Here is a 20682-nt window from a genome sequence, read left to right as displayed (position 1 = left end):
AACGAAAAAGTGTTTTGTTTTTCAACTGAAGTGGTGACAATTTTCCTTCCATGCAATTTTCTTGACAAGTAAGTCTAAACTTACAATTTGCAAGCCAGAAATCCTCTGAACTCCGAGTGATAATTTCATTGTCGTCCAATTCAGATGATACATCTGAGATCGGTATATCAATATTACTTGTATGATGCCTTTTTATGTAAAAATGATAATCATGATTGCCAACTGTCTTGAGGTAAAGTTGACCGCTGTCATGTCTCTTATTCTCACTGAAAATTTGAAGGCCCCTAGTGACTTTGTGAGCACAGTAAGTAGATAAAAATACCCACTGTACAAGCTATCAATAGAATCTTGGTTTAATGCTTCATGTAACCTTATTTACAAGATGAAAATTAATAACATTTTTCATGCTTACATACATGTAATATTGCATCATTTCTTTTGTGATATGTAGGTCTTTTTTTTTTTAAATCTCTCCAACTCTACTATCATTTCTACCATTATTATTAATACAGCTATTAATCCTGCTGCTTTCATGTAATTTTCAGCATTATGTTTACATCCATAATTTGTCTACACTGTAATCATGAGTCCTTGCAGTCTACTATCTGCCACAGAATTACCCATTGTCTTAATAGTTGTGATTTTGAATAAACTTTAAACAATTCTGTAGATATGTAAAGACTAAATTCACTGACATATTTTACAACATTCTTGACTACAAATTGTTGCATGTAGTTGTTCTCTGGTGCATTATGTGAAAGAAGAGTGCCACAATTGTATGTCAATACATGCATTTTCATTGCATGCATCACAGAACTAGAGCTTCTTCATGTTTGATATGATTAACAAAAGACATTGCACGGAAACATGCAAGTTATGCTCGGCCAAGTGGAAGGTGCATCCCATTTTTTTTTTCCGTGGGCATATCCTATTAACCTAAAGAAAAATAGCAGAAATATCATAAAATATATAGCTCATATTTTGATATAATCTTGGCACATAGTAATATTTAGGATATCATGAATCAATATAAGTCAACATGCATTTGCACTGCACATCTTCTTTGATATAGTATACGAATAATTTATGAGTTGTGAGTGCATAGGGCACGAATATCGCACGAGGCGCGAGATAAGCCACTGGTCTATTCAACAAGGCGCGTAGCGCCGCGTTGAATAGACCAGTGGCGAATCTCGCGCCGAGTGCGGTATTACGTGCCCCAATGCACGAACAAAATCATAAATTATTCGTTTTATACAACACCTTGTCCACAATCACAGTACTAAATTAGTGACCGCTAACTCAGGAAGGCCCAAAAATAAATGTAACAATTAGGCCGAGAATTGTAAACCACCCTGTGTACTGCTTTCAAACACTCGTCATGATTCGACCACACAGTCACAGGAATCACAAACTCCGCAGGGTCTATACCCATTCTACGCTAACGTTAGATCGAGTTAGGCCTGACTGTTAAGCCTACCTGAGACGTCGGTAGATCTAGTAGTAGGTCTAGACTTTCTCTATTTCCGAAAATGATTTTGTATAAAAACACAGAAAAATAATCAAATTACGGTTTCTCAACTTGAAATGAAGTCTTGATTTTGGGATCACTGTGGTCCACGTAGCAGATCAGAGTCAAAACTAAAAACACAGCAGTAGGTAGGCCGCAATATATGCAACTAGCTAGGTAAAGTAGCTGCGCGTACACGTTGGACGTTGCAGTACTCCGCCGCCGCGACTGGTCTGTTTACCGGCAGCGCATCGCAGCGCAGCCGGCCAGCACGTACAATGTAGTTTGCTGGCGTTTTGCTGCTGTGAGCCACAGAACTCTGTGAGCGGCCGGCCATGCATTAGTAGCCCCCCACGAAGCCGTGCTATAGTACCTTTGAGCCGTGCTATAGGCCCATGCCAGGGGCCTATTGTATGGCTGTCACTGTCAATGAGTTTGGTAGGTATTTTCTATTGAATGTCATGTGACATGTTCTTGGCCAATCACAATTCGACATCATTCTGAAGTGTTGTATAATACAGTACGCGCAATAAGAAACGCCTCCGTCAATTTCGTTTTCCAACGAAAGTTCGTTATCGATCCAGTAGCAACGAAATCTGGACGAAATTTGGACGAACTTTCGTTATCGATCCAGTAGCAACGATTCTGACGCTTTGTGGACGCTTTGTGGACGCATTTCACGCACGACCGCCCGCTCAATTCCGTTCGGCAAATGCGTTGCTCGTTCGGAAAATGCGTGTTCGGAGCTCGGCAGTTTCGTCCAAATTTCGTTAGAAGCGTCCGTGATCCAAGGCGCACATGGAATACACGTGTGTGTAGTGGCCACATCCACTAGCCCGGCCGCAGGCAAGAATCACACTGCAAGACTCAGCAATTAGCACAGCGGTCGGAATGAGAACTGTAGACAGGCGTGGAATTCACCTGATACACATGATAATATTAAAATGGTAACATGTATACATATATCGATGCCGTTTTCATTGAAGCAATTTGTAAAAGTTTTAGTTTCCCTTACCCTAGCTGTAAGTACGGTACCGTTATCACTGCATTTAGTAAGTCACCTGATACATCACATTTCATGCTGCTGGCTGCATGTAACCGTATTAACCAGGGAAAGTGCACGTGGTGGGAAAGGCGAGTGCGCCGTGTGTGCGTCGCCATTGCTATGGCATGGCTCGCTCGCCTGAACCACGTTCTGTGGGCTGAACCAGGCAGGTGAGACTGGCTGAACGAAACAGAGATATGTACGATGTACTAGTACGAGTAGTTCACGTGGTGGTTTTTTTTTTTTTTTTTTACAAGCAGAAAATAAACAACTGTTGATCATGAAATAGACTAAATTACCAATCAGAGATCATTCGGGTTCATAGTATTTAAGAGAAATCACGCAATTTTGGCGAGCGGGAACCCACAGGAACCTTATCGTAGAATGCCGACCAAAAAGAAAATGGTTTCACTAAAATTGCGTGTACGTAAAATCCATTTGAGTATTAGAAAGAAAATTAACCCCCAAAAGAGGAAAAAAGAAATTAGAAGGATTTGTTCGCCGTTATTTGGTCATTAAATATATTTTCTTTCTTCAGCAATTGCGCGTTACATTGCCCGTTTTTTTGATTGAATCAGAAAAGCAAAAAAAAAATATTTAAAACAAGACAATAAGTTTAATTCTTAGTTTCATATCGTTTATTTCTTTATTGGACAGAGAGATAATTCAGACGGTACGTGGAATTTTCAAAGCGACTAATTCTGACTGATTCTTAGTTTGACTAAGCTCTTTCTTTCTTTCTTTCTTTCTTTTTTTTTTGGGGGGGGGGGTGAGGGTCATGTTCGTTGTACCCATGCACCCATATAAAGGTTCGTTAGTACGAAAATGAAACGTTCAGATACACGCGACTTCCCTACACGAAATACTAGTATAGATGTTCGTAAATGTGATAGTCAAATTATATTATGATTCATAATCCGAAAATGCACGAATGTTTGTGATTGGGTAGGTGCGTTATTGTCGGATAAGCAAACCTTCGTAGTACTGTAGTATCGAGCCTTTTGTATTCACGGATAAACGAACTTTTGGAATAATGAATTCTATATTAGAGCAAGACAATAAGTTTAATTCTTATATACTTGTAGTATGACATCGTTTATTTCCTAGTTGTGAAGCGGGAAGCGAGAGATAATTCTGAAAAGAAGTATAATATACAGACGGAACGTGAAATATTCAAAGCAGCTAAATGAGATTAAATCTTAAGTTGTTTATTTGTTTGTTAGCTTTCTTGTTTGTTGTTATGCTCAAGTGTTGGTGTAATACTTTTTTTTTATTTTTTTTTTAGGGGGGAGGCATTTTTGTAGTACCCACGTAAAGTTCGCTGATGCGAAACTGATAAAATGTTCCGTAACACGCAAATTCCCTACACCTTACAGACGTTCGTACCTAGTGTGAAAATAAAATCTATTATTTTTTTTTTTTTGTCATTGTTCGATTAGCAAACCTTCGGAGTGTCAATCCTTTCGTTTTCGGATAAACGAACTTCCTTTACTCACAACACCACTTTCAGAGTAACAAACTAGTCATTATTTTATTCGGGCATTGGGAATAGTTCAGGAAAGAAATATAGAAGGGAGGAAAATCATTAAGGCAAGAATTACGTTGGATTCTTATAGTTTGAAATAATTTATTCATTTCCTTGGTGTTCATTATTCCTAAAAAGAAAACGGGTGTGCTATTCCGATGGTTACGGCGTTATTTCGAATCCGAAACACGCATATTCCTTGTGCCTATCCATGTTTGTTGATTCGAAAATGCAATCATGCTGCGGGTAATTGCTATAGGGCCATATATTGTTTTATTTCTGTCTTTTGTTATATTATTATTATTATTATCATTATTATCGTCTTTCACTATTATTAACCAATAATTTGATTAATGAGCATTTTGTGGGCTGTTTTTTTTTTTTTTTTTTGGGGGGGGGGCATTGTCCGATTAGCAAACTTTCGGAGTGTCAATCCTTTCGTTTTCGGATGAACGAACTTCCTTACCTCAGAAGAAGAAATCAGAGTAACAAACTAGTCATTATTTTATTCGGGCATTGGGAATACTAGTAGTTCAGGAAAGAAATATAGAAGGGAGGAATCCCAAACACGCATATTCCGTGTGCCTACTCATGTTTGTTGATATGCTGCGGCTAAGGGCCTATAATATTGGAGGTCGTTTCTCATACCTCTCATTTGGTATACGATTTCTTTCGTTTCATATCACTTAATTTGTTCCCTTTATATTCTGAAATATTTAAAGGTAATTCTTTCAATTGCCTCGCACTGTGTACATATGCATTTTAGTAACGGCGATTTCCCGCTTTGCTGCAGTATTTCGAAGGGTGTTTGATCCCAGCCGCTTCGGTGTGCTCTGTGGTAATGTTTATGTAGTTGTCGGGGAGGTTGTTGATACTTTGTTTGTCGTCATTTATTTTCGTACAGGCAGGGGCGGATCCAGGAATTCTGTAATATTTCTGGTGCCACTTCCTGGTTTCACTTCTTTTTTTTTTTCTTTTCTTTTAACGATAAATAAAGGGGGCGTGCGCCTCATGCGCCCCCTCTGGATCTGCCACTGCTACGTGTTTATCTCGAGTGATGGTGATCGTGTTTCTAAATGTTTATAAGAAAAGGACAAAATTATCGGAGTGATGCCTGATGATGGTGATGATAATCAACGATGCTGATGTAAAAGACGGCTTGCTGTGGATGCTGAGCGTACGTGCCCTTCGTTTATTTAAATGAGTTTTCCCTCTTTTACTCTTCTTTCCCCTCCCAAGAATGATAAAAAAGAAATACCTACACCTCACAACAAAAGGAACCACGTGTGAACAACCATCATCAAGTTCAACCTAAACGTTCATTATTAGCAAAGAATAAGGGGGAAACACAAGTGACGGAAAATATTAGAAGCGACGAGATTGTCTTCTTGTGTAATGCGGTCTCTTGGGATTGGAAAAACCCCACCCTCTCCCTTTGTGGAAATTTCCACAAAACCAGGTGCGTGCCAGACCCCAGGTGTGCCAGTCGAAAGAATGCGCGCACTGGTCTAATATCGATCGAAGAACTCGCTGGTGAGTTGAGTTAAAGGAATCATTGCAAAGATGTTCTGATTCTTTCGCCTTTCTTTAGGCGCATACATCGAACCGTCGATTATTGTGGACTTGATCTAAGTACAATGCATTTATATGTTCCCGAACTGTTAAAAGGAATTGATTAATCACTCAAAAATGCAATCACAGAAATATATGAAATGTCTCATATGCCTAGACAAATTCACTGCGATGTCCTATGTGATGCAGCCACCACCCGATTAAACAGCAAAATTATGACAATTAATTTCACGCTCATCAAAACTGCCTATTACTTTTCATTATATGAATTTTGGTTATCAACACTCGTTCGTGGATTTGTTTGTTTGCATGTTTTGTGTGTATTATTCCTCGATCCTGAAAGACGTAATAATCATTCGCATCGAACGTAAACTGTTTACCGTAACTAAGCCTATGGCGCATTCTATCCATTAAACTTGCAGTAGCACATGGTGCATTCCTTTGAACCACGTGTTTCCCATATCGGCACATCCAAACACATTAGCGATCATCGTTATGGCGAACTTTCCGATTACAGTCAGGGGAGAAGAAATCGTAATACTGTACATGTACTTACGAAAGTGATTATGCTTAAGATCAAATAAAATGAAGAAGCTTGAAAACAACTTGGCAACACTCAATCAAGTTTTGCATTCTCTCACACAAATGCTCTCTTGAGAAAATGAAAGCATTCCCCCTCCCATGCTAGATAATGAAGTTTCCATTACTACAGCCAAGCAAGTTTTGGGAGTGTACATGAATGTTTTTAGGATAGAGTCAAAAGGGACCTAAGCTTTCGATCATAGCAGAATCTTCGTCAGAAGCAAAATGGCAAATAGGCAGAAAAAGCAACCACATACATGTAAAGCGACTTCACACAACAAGAACAGTCAGGAACAGGCAAGGGACACGAAACAAAGAAAACAAAAGGAGAGGGTAGGATGTCATGGGCAAGGAGCCCAACAGGTAAAGGGAGGGGGATTAGAGCAGGAGGATGGACAGACAAAAGGCAGGGGAAGGTTAGTAATAGTCGTGAGGGCCAGGGGGCAACCATTGAAGGAAAAGGATGAATATGGAGGCAACATCAAACAAGATAAGGAACAACAGAGAGATAAAGAAAGGTAAAGAGTGAAATAGCAACAGCAAAGGGGGGGGGGGGGGGGGGGTGAGCAAACAGCAAGCCCTAGAAAGGATCTGCACAAGTACCAAGAGGAGGCAACGAAATGAAAGTGAGAGTCAATCAACAAATGCAATTAACCATATCAAAGTATGGTAATAATGATACAGCAATAATGATGATATTGACAAAACAAACTAGAATAATAATCATTAAAGCACATAAAAAAAGGGGGACACAAAGTCCATGGGAGAGAAAACGTATACAGTGTACTTGCAAAGCAAGTATCAATAGGCAAATTAAATACGTTTCAAAGAGCTGGTTCATATGAAATCACCTTTGATTTATGATTTTACAAACAAGAATTTTCATCGCTTTCCTATTTCTTTTATTACTTTAGTAATGTCATGATATTTCATGATGGTATGTGTTCTGTCTTTACATGGCAAGATAGGGTTTTTCTTTTCCATCCAGGGTCAAAGAAGAAAGTGATAGATAATTGAAAGGATAGAATGAAACACCTACTCAGCAGGCTCTTGATATAACACAAAAGCAATTCATCAGAAATGCAGTACAGTTCTAAATAATTTATCAGTGGAAAAATGAGCAAAGAAAATGGGATTTCGAGTTAAAAAGGAGTAGGAACATCGCAATTGACAGACTTGGGCTTGATGTGCAAACATATTGTCTAACTTCTGGTTGAGTTTCTTCAGAGACATAAATTTTGGTAGCAGTAAACCAGAGTGAAAAAGGCAAAAGGATACAATTAAATGAAAAAATCAAATGCAGGTCTCTAGACCACTCCAGTGCACGATCGAGCGAGCCAACACTAAAACCGCCCCCCAGGGCCAGGCCATGTCGTCAGTGTCACTCTCGTCTTACAGGCCTACATTGTACATGTGTAGGCTACTCGTTTCGTACTCGTCATCGCCAACGTCATGATGGTCGGTCACACGAAATAAATTGCATCATCAAAAGAGCTCGTATATCAACACCACTAGATAGTAGAATCATTATTATTATCACTATCACTCCAGTCAATCTCATCCACCGCGAAACCCTCAAAATCCCTCTCAAAACAAACCTGCAAACGATTCAGACATCGCAGACCTAGCTACACATCTGGCACACAAAAATGAAATGGAGGTGGAAAACTACGATGAATACACAAAAACTATCGACGATGGCATTTTACCGTAGCAGAAAATACACAGAGTATCTTGCACCGGAAAAAAAAATGGATGTGGAAAACTACGATGAGGAAAACTAGGTGAAAACCCGATGCGTGAAGACGAACGATGAAGACACTTTACGGTAAAAATACTTACACGGAAACAAACGAGTGGGTACGATGTCCTCGCACACACGAAGATAATCGACAAATCGTTCAATCGAAAAACTCAACAAACACTCGAACAAAAACTCACCCCAAATTGTTGCAAACAAGGTAATCACTTAATAAAAATGAGAAAACTAAACTCTCAGAAGTATGATTGTACTCTGAAAAGAAAGGGATACAATGATACGAAAGCAAAAGAGAGAAAATGAGAGAAATGGACGGGAAACCTAGACAACTTCGACGAAGGGAGAGCTAGCGATTCGCGATTCGAGCTAACTTTGTATACAGTGTAGCTGTGTGTGTGATGTGTACAGAGGGTTGTGAAAGCGTTGAAAGGGTTGAAAGCGTCGAAAGCGTTGAAAGCGTCCACAGCTTCGGAAAAGCGTTCGGGGATTTCGTTGAATTCGTTGAATTCGTCCAAAATCCGTCCATGAAGTCTGGACGCAAAAAGCGTTGAAAACGTCCCCGACGAAATCAACAACGAAAAAAGCGTTGGGACGAAATTTGGACGCACTTTCGTCGGGCGTTTTCTATTGCGCGTACTGTAAGTCTCACATAGACTACGAGAGAGTGTCAGTGCTTTAAAATGACCTCTTTAATAAGCCACTGGCATTGATAAAGTCCATCTCTTCCTGTTTGGGAAAAAAATAAAAAATCAAAACTGAGCTGCAATGCCCTACTGTATGTGCTAACAGTCTCAGATGTTATGAAAAAAAAATTAGTGTGAAAAATGAACTCAAGATGCACCCACACAAAATTTGATATAAATGTTAGTGACCAGATATACAATGTAACATACTCAATATCTTCCATGAAGGGTAATGTTAGAATAAACCATTCTGTAAACAGTTTATTAGAATGGTGATGTCTGTTCACAGATATCTCAATGGTGACAGCATACTGTAGTTCTCAAGACTTCTCTGTGCTGAAGTGTTTTTGCATACATTTGAACATCAACGTTCAGCTTTGTCAGCAAAGTTTGATATTGAACAACTACAACATGTAATAGTGTTTCAAACTGCCAGGACTAGTGACGGCAGGCAGAATTGATGCGGCAGACAGTTTAATTTGATTTTAAGTAACCTGGTAGGCTTCCTGTTTCGATAAGATGGCTAAAAGTGAATACATTCTCACAGCTACTGTATACGCTATAATTTTCGCGTACATACATTTTCGCGAATTGCCGATGTCACACATTTTCGCGAGTGGTTAAATTCGCGATTGGGGGACCAGAGAATACATGAAGTGGCAAAGAACGTGTGAATTTTCAACTTACTAGCATATAAGAATGATACTAGTTATACTTGTACACTGCATGAAAAAGACTTGCCAAACTCTGCGAACTAGTAAGTTAGAATTCAACATTTTTGAAGTGGTTAAGTCCATCGCGCTAAATTTCTTACGAGTGGTCCCCTTGCGATAATGGATTGGCTCTCTACAGTATTCGTAAGTAGACGTGGACGTGCGTAAACAAGCTTAGCCAGTATGGTCTGTTCGGTAAGCCGTGACATAGTATTCTATAGTACTGAAATGTTCGTATCATCAAGGCAAGGGATTCATTTTGGAAGGTAATATTTTCGCGTGTTGTTAATTTCGCGAATAGCTCCAGACTCGCGAAATTCGCGAAAATAAAACCCCCGCGAAATATATAGCGTATACAGTAAGTTTTCCTATTGAAACACTGTTGTGTAGGGAATGGACTGATTCGCTATTTGAAACTATTGCTCTACATTGCACAGACTACATCTGTATATTAAACCAAAAACCTTTTTTTATTCTGTTTATGAGTCTCTGAACTTGAACAGAGCTCCTTGAAATAAAGGTCTTCACAGTACCCTTTAGAGAAGAAAGTAAAGTTGTTTTGTTTTCTCAAATAACAAAGGGCAATAGGGGAAAATAAAGCTGGGTGATCTTATGTCACCCTGGGTATTATCCTGAGTAGGTGAAATAAGGCACTGTGGCCTCATGTCAGTGCACAGAGAAGTTGTCAAGGCCAGACAAATACTGTGTTATGAGTAAGTAGAGGTGGCTGAGCCACTTTAGAGTAAATCTCAAGAGATTTCTTTCACTTTTCCATTCTTCCTTAGTCTGAGACAAACATGTTTGTGAGGGGTGTTCAGTGGAAACTGGTGGAAACATTGTGTGTAAGATGGGTGTGTGCTGGCATGCCTGAATTTTCTGCCTCACTGTTTATTATAGCCCTTTGTACAATGTAACTATTTCAGTGTGTTTTTATAGGTCCTACTGTGAATTGTCAATGGAATGTGGTCCACAGTATACTCATTATAATACCTGTGTCAGACACTAGCAAGTGTATACTGATTTTATTGATTTCACTCATTTCATATTAATATAATAGATATTCAATGAATGGTCCATGTTATATCATGATTTATATGCATTGTATCATAAAGTCTAATACAATCAACAGTGTTATCAAGATGGTTATGAGGATAATCGTGATCTTTATGATAATGAAAATGATACTGATAATGTTATTACTTCTCTTATCTGCTCTGTTGTTATTTTCATCATAATATTATCATTGTCCATTCGTTTCTAATTCTTCTCCTGCTTCATCTGCTGTAATAGAATCAACTCTTGAAAATATTTCCTGGTATAAAGAACTGTAGTATGAAATACTATGGATGCGATGCAAAGTACTTGGCTGTACTGAGAGGCTATATAAGCATTCTCTTTCACAACCTACTTTCACACCAGTCCATAAGTTTGTTGGATAGCTGTACAAACCACAAGTGAGTTGATTGTATTGATGACACTGTAGTTGACCCTTTTCAGACCTCTAGATGAAAACAGTCTGGCCCAGAATACCTCTGATTGACAATACAATGGTGTTACAGTCCCAGCTAGCTACAAATTGTACGTAGGCGCCCTATGTGGAAGACAAGAAAAACCTGGTTGTTTTGTTGTTGGTTTTTTGGGGGGGGTTTGGGGTGTTTTTTTTTTTCAGGAATCGGTCTGATTGTAGCAATGGGGAGGGGAAATTTATGATAAAAGACTTGTAAATTTTGCTCTGCAGTTTATTTGAAAGTGTAACAGCAGATATTAGGTGGGGGGGGGGGGGGGGCATCAGTGAAATGGAGAGAAATTGTGTTTTGTTTTCTTTTGTTATGTTGTTAAAAGTCCATTTGCCAACAGTACAACGTTCAGATAGTTTCATTTCTTTGCCATGAAATAGTCTCAGATGATCATGACATCATTGTATGCTGCTACAAAGCAAATCGAGTGTGTGGTCTGATAAATTACTGCAGATTGTACTGGTGCACCGTTACAGCAGGTGCAACCCTCAAAGATATGAGAAAGTTGCCATTTAGTAGAGAGGAGCGTTATAGGTGACAAATGTCATCATGTTTACAAGTGAACAGGGCTCAGGCCTTTTTGGCACATTGCTGTAACATTCTCTTCCTTGTCTTACCCCTTCATTCTGGGTGCTTCCCCCCCCCCCCCCCCAACACTGTGGCTACTATGTGTAAAAGGATGTTTTGATGAATGAAGGATATTAGATATATCCTGCCTTTACCCCTCATTTATTAACCCTTTCACTATCACAGTAAGTATGGCACATTTTGTGCCTGGAAACATGCATGCTGTAAATTATGTCCCCCCCCCCCCCCAAAAAAAAAAAAAAGTGACTGCAGCCGGCAGGAGGTTTTGTCTGACAAGCAGTGTCTCATTTCAAATGTCAATTTTGGGATCATGTACAAGTAAATGCAGTGCAAGGGTCATCAGGAGTGTTTTATTAACAAAATGATTTCAGATGGATTCGACCAATGTCTCAAACTGCCTGGCTTAACACGTAGCCTTTTTGTTGGCATGGTGGAGAAAATTTGATGTACATAATATGCAAAGCGATGGTAGCGTAGGAGAAGGTGTAGGACTAATTATCGTAGAAGGATTAAAACAGGACCCATCTGTGTTAAGTGAATTTTCTCAAGCCTTCAGCATTGATCCCCTTTGACTTGACTGCACAGGATGTCATATTAATCAGGGGCCCTCATGCCTTACTCTTGATAGTCTACTGAGTTTTAGTATCATGAAGTGATAGTAAGAAGAAAAAAGTAAAATGAAAAAGAAATTGAGGCCATTAGAGTGTAAAAGGTCAATGTTAAATGTTCCCAGAAATTTCATAAAGTACCTTTTGTGTGACTTTTCATGAAGTGACCTGGTGTCAATCACAACAGATATTAGCATAATGAATTGATAGTTGCATATGACCGTTTTGGAGCACTAATGAACAGTACATGAATCTGCACATTCATTATAATTATGTGAGTTAGTAGATATGTCGTAATCTAGCAGAAATGGAGAAACTTGGTCATTTTGTAAGTAGAAATATATCATGAACATTGTTGATTGAAGCAGCCTTTGTAATTCCACATGAGATTACTGTAATCTGCGAGAGACAGTGAACAGCATACTGACTCACGTGTGTATGCTGTATTAATTACATTGTAGGAGTACAGTACATGGGTAACATTTGACCTCCATTGTAAATGCATGGTGGATGGCAATCCTAAAGATCTCAGAACTTGAGTTCATGGGCACAGTACTTAATAGTCAATTCCTTCTTCTGTTTGTTTCCAGTCTACGACATACCTCATATATTTCTATCTCATTACATTGTATAGTCATCAAGTGTATGGTTAATTGTATAACATTGCCCTACTAAAAGTGAGTGATGCTAGCCCATGGTCATATTGTATGACTTCTATGGGTCTCAATGAAATTGAAATTGTATTGTTTGAGAACCTGATGTATAGCACAATCATTTTTTATCTGTTGTTTTCTTATTTTCAAATATCGAGGGAAATTATGCACATTAGAAATGCATGCAGGAGGAAGAAAGCACAGATATATGATCTGTTTGTTGTAGGAATTGTTATGTCTAATATACTGTAGAGTGTGGAACTGTGAATAGATTTGCCTGCCAATGATGACGCTAGCTGTATTGATCTGTTTGACATTGATAGTGGTTCTATCTCATCTGATTTCTTCCACAGGGTGTGCATGCAGTATGGGCACCAGATGTCTCCAACGCCACCTGTGTCGCTGTCAATCACAAATACCGCCTCATCGTCTTTGGACTAGCCAAGTGAGTTGGAACACAGCATGTACAATTTGTACTAGGCTGTGTCTATCGCAACTATCACACTGTTTGGATGATTGTACAAAGAATGTACATACTATAGCAGATGTTGAAAGATGATGTGTTGTTGAGACCTTCAGGGCATTAATATATGCTTTCTGACATTTTTGCAAAAGATGAAAAGATCCAGCCAAGGTCATTCAGGAGGTTGCCATTGAGGCTCAAATGAGAAGTTGTACAGTCAGTGTTGCCAGAAATGCCAGAACGACAATCGAGGACAGCCTGTGACAGTGTCTGTCACGTGGTATCTTTAACTAAATCTGAAGTTTAATCAGTCAAAACATCTAGTGGCTCAAAATAGCCTGACTTACTTATGAAGGCTTCAAGATGTGAGTGTAGATTCTGCATTAGGACACAGTTGTGTATAGTGTTTGAAGTTAAATGTTTTTGAAATGTTGGGTATATGGATCCAAATTACATTTTGCATCAATCAATTAATAGATGTTTTCTTTCCTATTCCCCAGTGGCCAGGGTATTGTGTTTGCAGTGGATGAGATTACTGGAGCCATGCTGGTGTCACACAGACTCACACTGTCTACTAGTGACTTCCCAGGTGACAATCTGTTTATTGCACAGCCATTAGTAGCATTGATCTGAGGAGACTCGGAATGAGTGTATTTTCATATTGTGCCAAAAAATTTTACTAATTCACTGTCAGTGTTTATAGCTACATGGACTATGCATACATGTACTAAATTATGATGGGGGGCCTGACAAGGACCCTGGGCTCTTATTTCTGGTGCCTGTTTTACAAAGCTCTAAAATCAATCCTAAGTTCAGTTCAACTGATCTTAGGGACAATTTTAGGATCATCCATCCTCAGAAGTTAGGTACTGTTTCACAAGGCTAATTGGGAAGAGTGTCTTGCACCCACCTTGCCACATTTTATGCATCTTGGATGTCAATGTATCCTTCCCAACTAGATCTGATCTGAAATCTGTCCTAACTTTGTAAGTGACACAGGAAGCTGGAGTGAATGCCCAAGTTTAACTCGGCAGACTATTCAGTGTGCTTCGTTTTTAGAACCTATAAATGTATACCAGAAGTAATAAATGCCATTTCTTGCACAGGATGATACCTACAATCATAAATACTGGTACCTCCTCAGTGTGTGAGAACTAACCTCGAGATAATTTATTAGCAATATTTCTGACCATTTCCAACAAGCAGGCCAATGTGTCTTGCTATGCTAATACCTCATGGCTCTTTCGTACCACCTTCCAAACATAATAACGGTTTTGGTGCATCAACATTTTTGTCATATTGTTGTAATTATTGTGATCTTCTTTGTCTTTGACACCATAACTCAGTCAGCATTCTTAACATGACTTATTTACCACTCATTCATAGTGGTCAAGTAAATAGTGCATTTGATGTGAAGAGGATTTCTTTCGCATGCATAGTACTGCCAGACTTTCTAATAGAATTGATTAAAGAAATAATGATTATCCAAGGCTTCTATCGCTCAAAATCTTTGTTTTTTGTACTGAAACTTAACATTAAATTCTGAAGCACCAAATCTTGCAGTGCCTTAGGAATGAAAATACTGCAGAAAATATGTTCCACCAGATCAAAAGCAACTTTTCAGCTTGCTATATTATACCTAGTATATTTGTCTAATAAGTAATTGTGTGTGTGTGTGCATGTGTGTGTGTATGTTAATATTTAGCAGTCATACGAATATGTTCTGTGTTCTGTTCAGTATGCCTATGTTACCAAAATGGAGACCATCACCACCACATCCATTTTCCATTAGAGTTCTCTACATCTTGCTGCTCACTCTGCTTGCCATTACTCATGGCAAAGACATCACATGTCCCTGATGTATTCCCTCAATCTCTTGACCTTTGACCCTGGAGACACCCAGTCTACAGTCCCACAGCATGATGGATACAGTACTCTCTCAAGCCCACTGTAAACAGTGTGTTTGTGTCTGCATCATCTAATGCCAAACTCACGATATTTCCTAATCTTGCCCCTCTTTGATACATGGTGGTAATTAGTGTGTTTGTATAAGTTTGACAGGTGTTCACTCTTTGTACTCGTTGAATAGCAAGGTCTCACATTCACTTATCTGCTTTGTAAGCTACCTTATCAGATACATATACTGTATCTACTCTCAATGAATGTAGATTTCTTTTCCAGCCATCAAACTGTCAAAATATGACCCCTCAGCAAATTTGGAACAGCTTTTTTTCCATATCAATTTATGCATAAATGATGTTTCAGCGTATACAATGTATATGTGGCCACTATTTGCAGATACTGCTAGGTCCAGGATAGACTGTTATCTTTCCCCCTCTCCCCTTCTCTGTCTCTGTCTCTCTCTCCCTCTATCTTTCAAAAAAAAAAAACCAAAAAGGAATGTGAGGTAAATTCTTGGTATAGCCAGTGCACAGAAAACTTCTGCGCACGCTAAAGAGCCCTGTCACAGATGCACTGGGGGATTCCTAGGTGCCATTTTTCGCTTATGGTTGTCTCACACAAGTTGTAATTTCTATATGATTCAGTGGAGTTATTTGTCTGCATTTCCATTGTTACCCCTTTTTTTCGCTTGGCTATAATTTAGCTTAACCCTAATCAGGCTGGGGGGGCGGAATCCGCCCCCCCCCTCGACGTTTCGCGCAATATCTTCGCAGCGCGATAAGCTCCCGCCGCGATGTTTCATGACTTTTTTCTTTCAAGTATCGCGCAACTTTTGAGACCTTATTGTGGCGCCAGCGCGTACCGTTTTGACGCGACGCCCGTTCGAAAAAAATTCGTCAACCCCAAAATTGCTCCAAAACGTGATTTTGTGTACAAATCCAATGCAAATTGTGTTTTTTCAATTAATTCACATAAAAATTCATATCTTGACTTAGAATGGACGAAATTTATTTATTTTAGCATAATAAAACTTTGAAAAATGTCTGTGACAAATTTTGGCCAAAAAACAAACAAAAACAAAAGGTCGAAAAACAAGGAAATACATAAGAAATTCAAAAAACAATCAAATACATAAGAAATTAATTTCGATACAGATTTTTTTTTATCCTATGTCTCAGAGGAATGATACAAGAAACATTTTTAAAAAGAAATTAGCTTAATTAGAGCATTAATAAGTGACTTAGAGCCCAAAACTGATTTTATGCATAAATTACAATAATTAATTAATATAAAATATAAGAAACATTTTTCGGAGAAAGCAACCATACATTTTGATAGTATACGTCGCGGGCGTCGCGTGTGCCGATTTTCGGCGCGGTCACGCGTTCCATAGGCGAGATCTGAAGGGGGGGCGGAATCCGCCCACCCCCCCCCCCCCCCCCCCCAGATATAGCATAGCCGAAAAAGCCCAGCCTAATTACAGTTTGTAGGGTTAAAAGAGTTGAAAGTTTCTAAATTTTACTAATTTGCGGTCTCTAGAGTCTTGATTCACTACTGCAAGGCTTCAATGTGCTGGTCACATGATGGAAAGCGAAGAAATCTTCAACAAAAAATACCCCTGGATAAAGACAGAGTGTGATCTGAGTACATGTGCAGCCAAAAATCGGGGCAAGTTTGTCCCTTGAGCTATCCCATTATGCATCTAAAATGCTGCTCTGTGCACAGCACCTATAGGTTTCGTGGCGATACCAAGAATTACGGACTTATCATTTATTGCATTACACGTAGTCATACAGCTAAGTTGCTCACATTGAATACCAAGATTCATTACACTCTGAAATGTCCCTCTCACAGATGGATGCCAGGCTGCTGGAGCTGTGACGTGTCTACGCTGGACTCCAGAGGGCAGCGCAGTAATCATGTCTTGGAAGAAAGGTGGCTTCTCACTGTGGAGTACGTTTGGTGCCCTTCTCGTCTGCACCCTAGGGGGTGACTTCTGGTGAGGATGTAGAGTTAGCACTGTGCAGTCTCAAAACTCCGTATCCTTGTGGAGAAAAAGGAACAGCTTTATGTACAAATTTTACTTCAAATCTTGAAAAAAAAAATACTACAAAGTAACATATGTCACATATGTATATACAGTAGATATCTGGTTTTGTACATATACATAATGTTCCATTGTTCTCAGTTATGGTTCAGTTGTGACATAGTCTTCAGAGTATACAGGAATTATCTTTCACTAATACCATGGTTGCCTGAGTATCACATCCTTTTCTAATGGATTGCTGTTTATCGGTGTTTGTTGTAGACAACAAGTTGCAGTTGTCAAACTGGGTGTCAACATATTTTACATTCAGTAAATTTGTAAGTCTATGGTTTAATAGTCCCTTATTAAGATACAACAGACTAACTTCAGGCAAATGACACATAATGCCAAGCTGTCAAGCCATTCTTCTTTGATGTGTTTGCTCCTTGAGTAATCATTTTTATCAATCTGACATCTTCCCCTCAGCCCTGATCCGTCCAGGTCATCTCTCTTACAGATACAGTCCATGGTAAGCTCTTCCCATTAGCTCTCTCTCTCTCTTGAGGATTTATCAGGCTGCTGTAAACTATGTCATGACTTGTATTACACCGGAATTAATTTAGCAACTCTTCTGGACTTTGGATTTGTTCTTTGTAGCAGCTGTTTTAAAGATTCCAAGTTGTATGGCAGTAGTGAGTGTGATATTGTACTTACCTGGTACTACATGTACTTTTCTACTTTTCCTCTTCCCACTTATGTAATCCATGTAGGAAGTAATTGATGCTCAAGCTATGTAAATATTTCATTATAAATCTGCTCATTTTACACAAAGACTATTCTTGTAGTTGTTTATCTAAGGTTTGTATTTCTATAATCCACAATTATATTTATGTGATGGTATGAATTATGCCGCAAACTTCAGAATGTATTTTGTGTATTTCATCCAATACATGAAGCATGAGTTTGCATACAGCAAGAAGGACAAATCTGCAGTATTTGAATGAATAAATATGAATAAGATGGAAGAGCGATGAATATGATCTCTGCATGCTGCACTATGTACTTCATAGCAGTATGTATGAATTGTCCTAGTCAGCGCACCGTATGGCATTTCCCTTGGAGTCACACATTGATTGTAGTACTGTGATGAGAAATGTTTAATATAGCTTGATGTTATCAGACATTGTCCTATCATTGACCTTTGACCCTTGTGTAGGAATGGGGTCCAGAAGGTTACAACCTTTGGGCCACCAAGAAGCCTTCCCCAAACAGTGGCTTGCCTGACAACTCACCTGACTCCACAGGCAACCTCATCCAGCTTTCATTCGTCAAGAGTGCGTTGACCATGAACCCTTGTATGGTGAGTGTGACCTTTCCCTTGACCTGTGTCAGAGGTTATTGTTGAAGGGTTATTTCTTGTACGGATGTCGATGCCATTCTCATTCTCTAGCTGCGCTGAATGGCTGCTATCAACTCATCTTGTCCACCAATTTTGCAACCCCCACTTCAGTTTTCACTTCATGACATTGTGGTTCTGCCCCCAAACCTGTGAGTTTGGTATCCAATAACATCATCCGTCCTGAAATGCAGGCGAAAGCCAAATCTGCTATTTTAAAGATCTGGTGTGGTCAGTGTTACAGAATAAAGAGCATGCACAATTTGTTAAACTGATGTCCCCTTGCAGCAGTCAAAAAAGGATGATAACTTGCAGATAGAAGAACTGTTACCACTAGACTGCTGAGGTTGATATGGTTGCATTTCTTGGGATTGTTACACTGCAGAAAGCCCCCGAAGGAATTAGAATATATCTTGGAGAGTCAGGAAGAAATCTGTCCAAATCATTTTTATATCAGTGTAAAAATTTATACTGAGATCGTACATTCTGACTTGCCATAGAATTATTACTCAACTTAAAGATTGTACATGGGGATATATCTAACATGAACATTTTAGGAAATTACTTGATGGATTTGACCAGATGTCCACATTTTTTCCCCCCAGGCCAACTGTGAGCACCTGTTACTGCAGGGAGAGAGACACATCTACCTAAGCTGTGAAGGCACTGTGGTCAAGGCCCAGAGCCACTCGGACCTCACAGTGGACGAATCCATCCCGGGGGCTCCAGCCGTCAATGGTACCAGTGAGTGTGCAAAAGCATGGGAAGCTCATTATTTATTACAGCACCGTAGTATTTACTGGATGTCACCAGAACTTAATAGCTAGCTTTAGCTCTGTGATGTGAAGACTAAAAACGGTGCTGCCATGCAAAAAAAAATGGTACTCTGCACATGCATGAGACAGCCGTATCTATTGTCCAACCTGGGAGGAGGCATCGTCTTAGCATTCACGTCGCAGATCTCAAGCTCATTATTGTTGATAGGCAGGAATCAAACTCAGTGTAAGCTACTTAGCCAGTGGCCGCATACAGTGGCCTAGATGAGGATTAACTTGTCAATGTCATGTACATGATACTTTTGCTACAAATAGAAGTCTTTACGGGCACAGCTTGATTGTTGTGGAAAAAGGAAAAGTGTTAAAACAGAAAAGCTAGTGCATACATTATGAATGCTGTGTTTAGAAAGCCCCATTTTGCAACAGTATTGATTTTTAATGTTAAATCTCATATGGTCCAAACAAATCCATGTGAGGTTGTGAAGAGTGGTATTGTACAGTTTCAGGCATAAATTATGCTAATCTCATCAACTGAGTTGTAACAGTATCTGTACGAATCCAAGATTGAGATCATTAACTGCTAATGTCTATTGACTAGTATATAAATCCTGGGTGTTTCTGTCCTGTAGGTAAGGAAAGTGCATGCAGTAGTAACATCCTGGCTGGCAACAAGCAGTGGCACTGTCTACAGATCCCTCAGAACTACCTAGACAGCAACTGGCCAATCAGGGTGAGACGTAGCACAATGTGATGACACCTCACTCAATGCATGGACTCCTCACACTTCTCCTCGCTTCTGTCACTAGCGTTTTGACTCCGTACTTGTTGCTGACTTTGTTCTATGTCTTGTTTGTCTGACATCATGAACAAATTTTGGTAGGACATGCCAATCTAGCAGGCAGTCAGCTGACCTAACATAAAGTCAGGTGACCTACAGAGTCACATGATTACTAGTAGAAGGCACTTAACTCTTCACCTTTGGTAGACTGTTGTAGGGTTAAGACTATGAAAAATGAAATGGCATCTGTTACCAGGGAGTCACTCTCTAGATTTTATGATATTACTTTGACAGCTTGTTCTGTGATTAGAGTGTGAATATTGATGTCTATAAAGCAGAAAATCAGGAAGAGCAATGCTTAAGCAGTTTACTGTATACACAATATATTTCATGGACTTTTCATTTTCACAAATTACGCTATTCAGGTGCTATTCACAAATTTAACAGCATACATAAAATGTTAACCATGATCCCCACACAAATGGGATGTGTAAGTGTACATTTCTCCATTCAAAATTGTTCCCCACGATCACAAATTTAACCACCTATGAAGTTGTTGGGAAGTCCTTATTCACGAAAACTTATA

The 20682-nt window shown here is 39.3% G+C and overlaps 1 protein-coding gene across 1 annotated transcript in view; it reads left to right on the top strand.

Moving 5' to 3' along the window:
• LOC139717450 (guanine nucleotide exchange factor subunit RIC1-like) overlaps positions 1–20682 on the top strand; it is a 72066-nt gene that overhangs the window by 30518 nt on the left and 20866 nt on the right. The window contains exons 7-13 of the mRNA XM_071628956.1: positions 13109–13200; positions 13719–13807; positions 16975–17119; positions 17633–17675; positions 18363–18506; positions 19148–19286; positions 19948–20048. Coding sequence (XP_071485057.1) covers positions 13109–13200; positions 13719–13807; positions 16975–17119; positions 17633–17675; positions 18363–18506; positions 19148–19286; positions 19948–20048 — 753 coding nt within the window. The remainder of the gene's footprint in view (positions 1–13108; positions 13201–13718; positions 13808–16974; positions 17120–17632; positions 17676–18362; positions 18507–19147; positions 19287–19947; positions 20049–20682) is intronic.

Source organism: Diadema antillarum, unplaced genomic scaffold, assembly GCF_040938485.1.
Source record: "Diadema antillarum isolate AM-2024a unplaced genomic scaffold, OU_Dant_1.0 scf00000075, whole genome shotgun sequence".
Classification (NCBI taxonomy): Eukaryota; Metazoa; Echinodermata; class Echinoidea; order Diadematoida; family Diadematidae; genus Diadema; species Diadema antillarum.
This window is presented reverse-complemented; position numbering and strand designations above follow the sequence as displayed.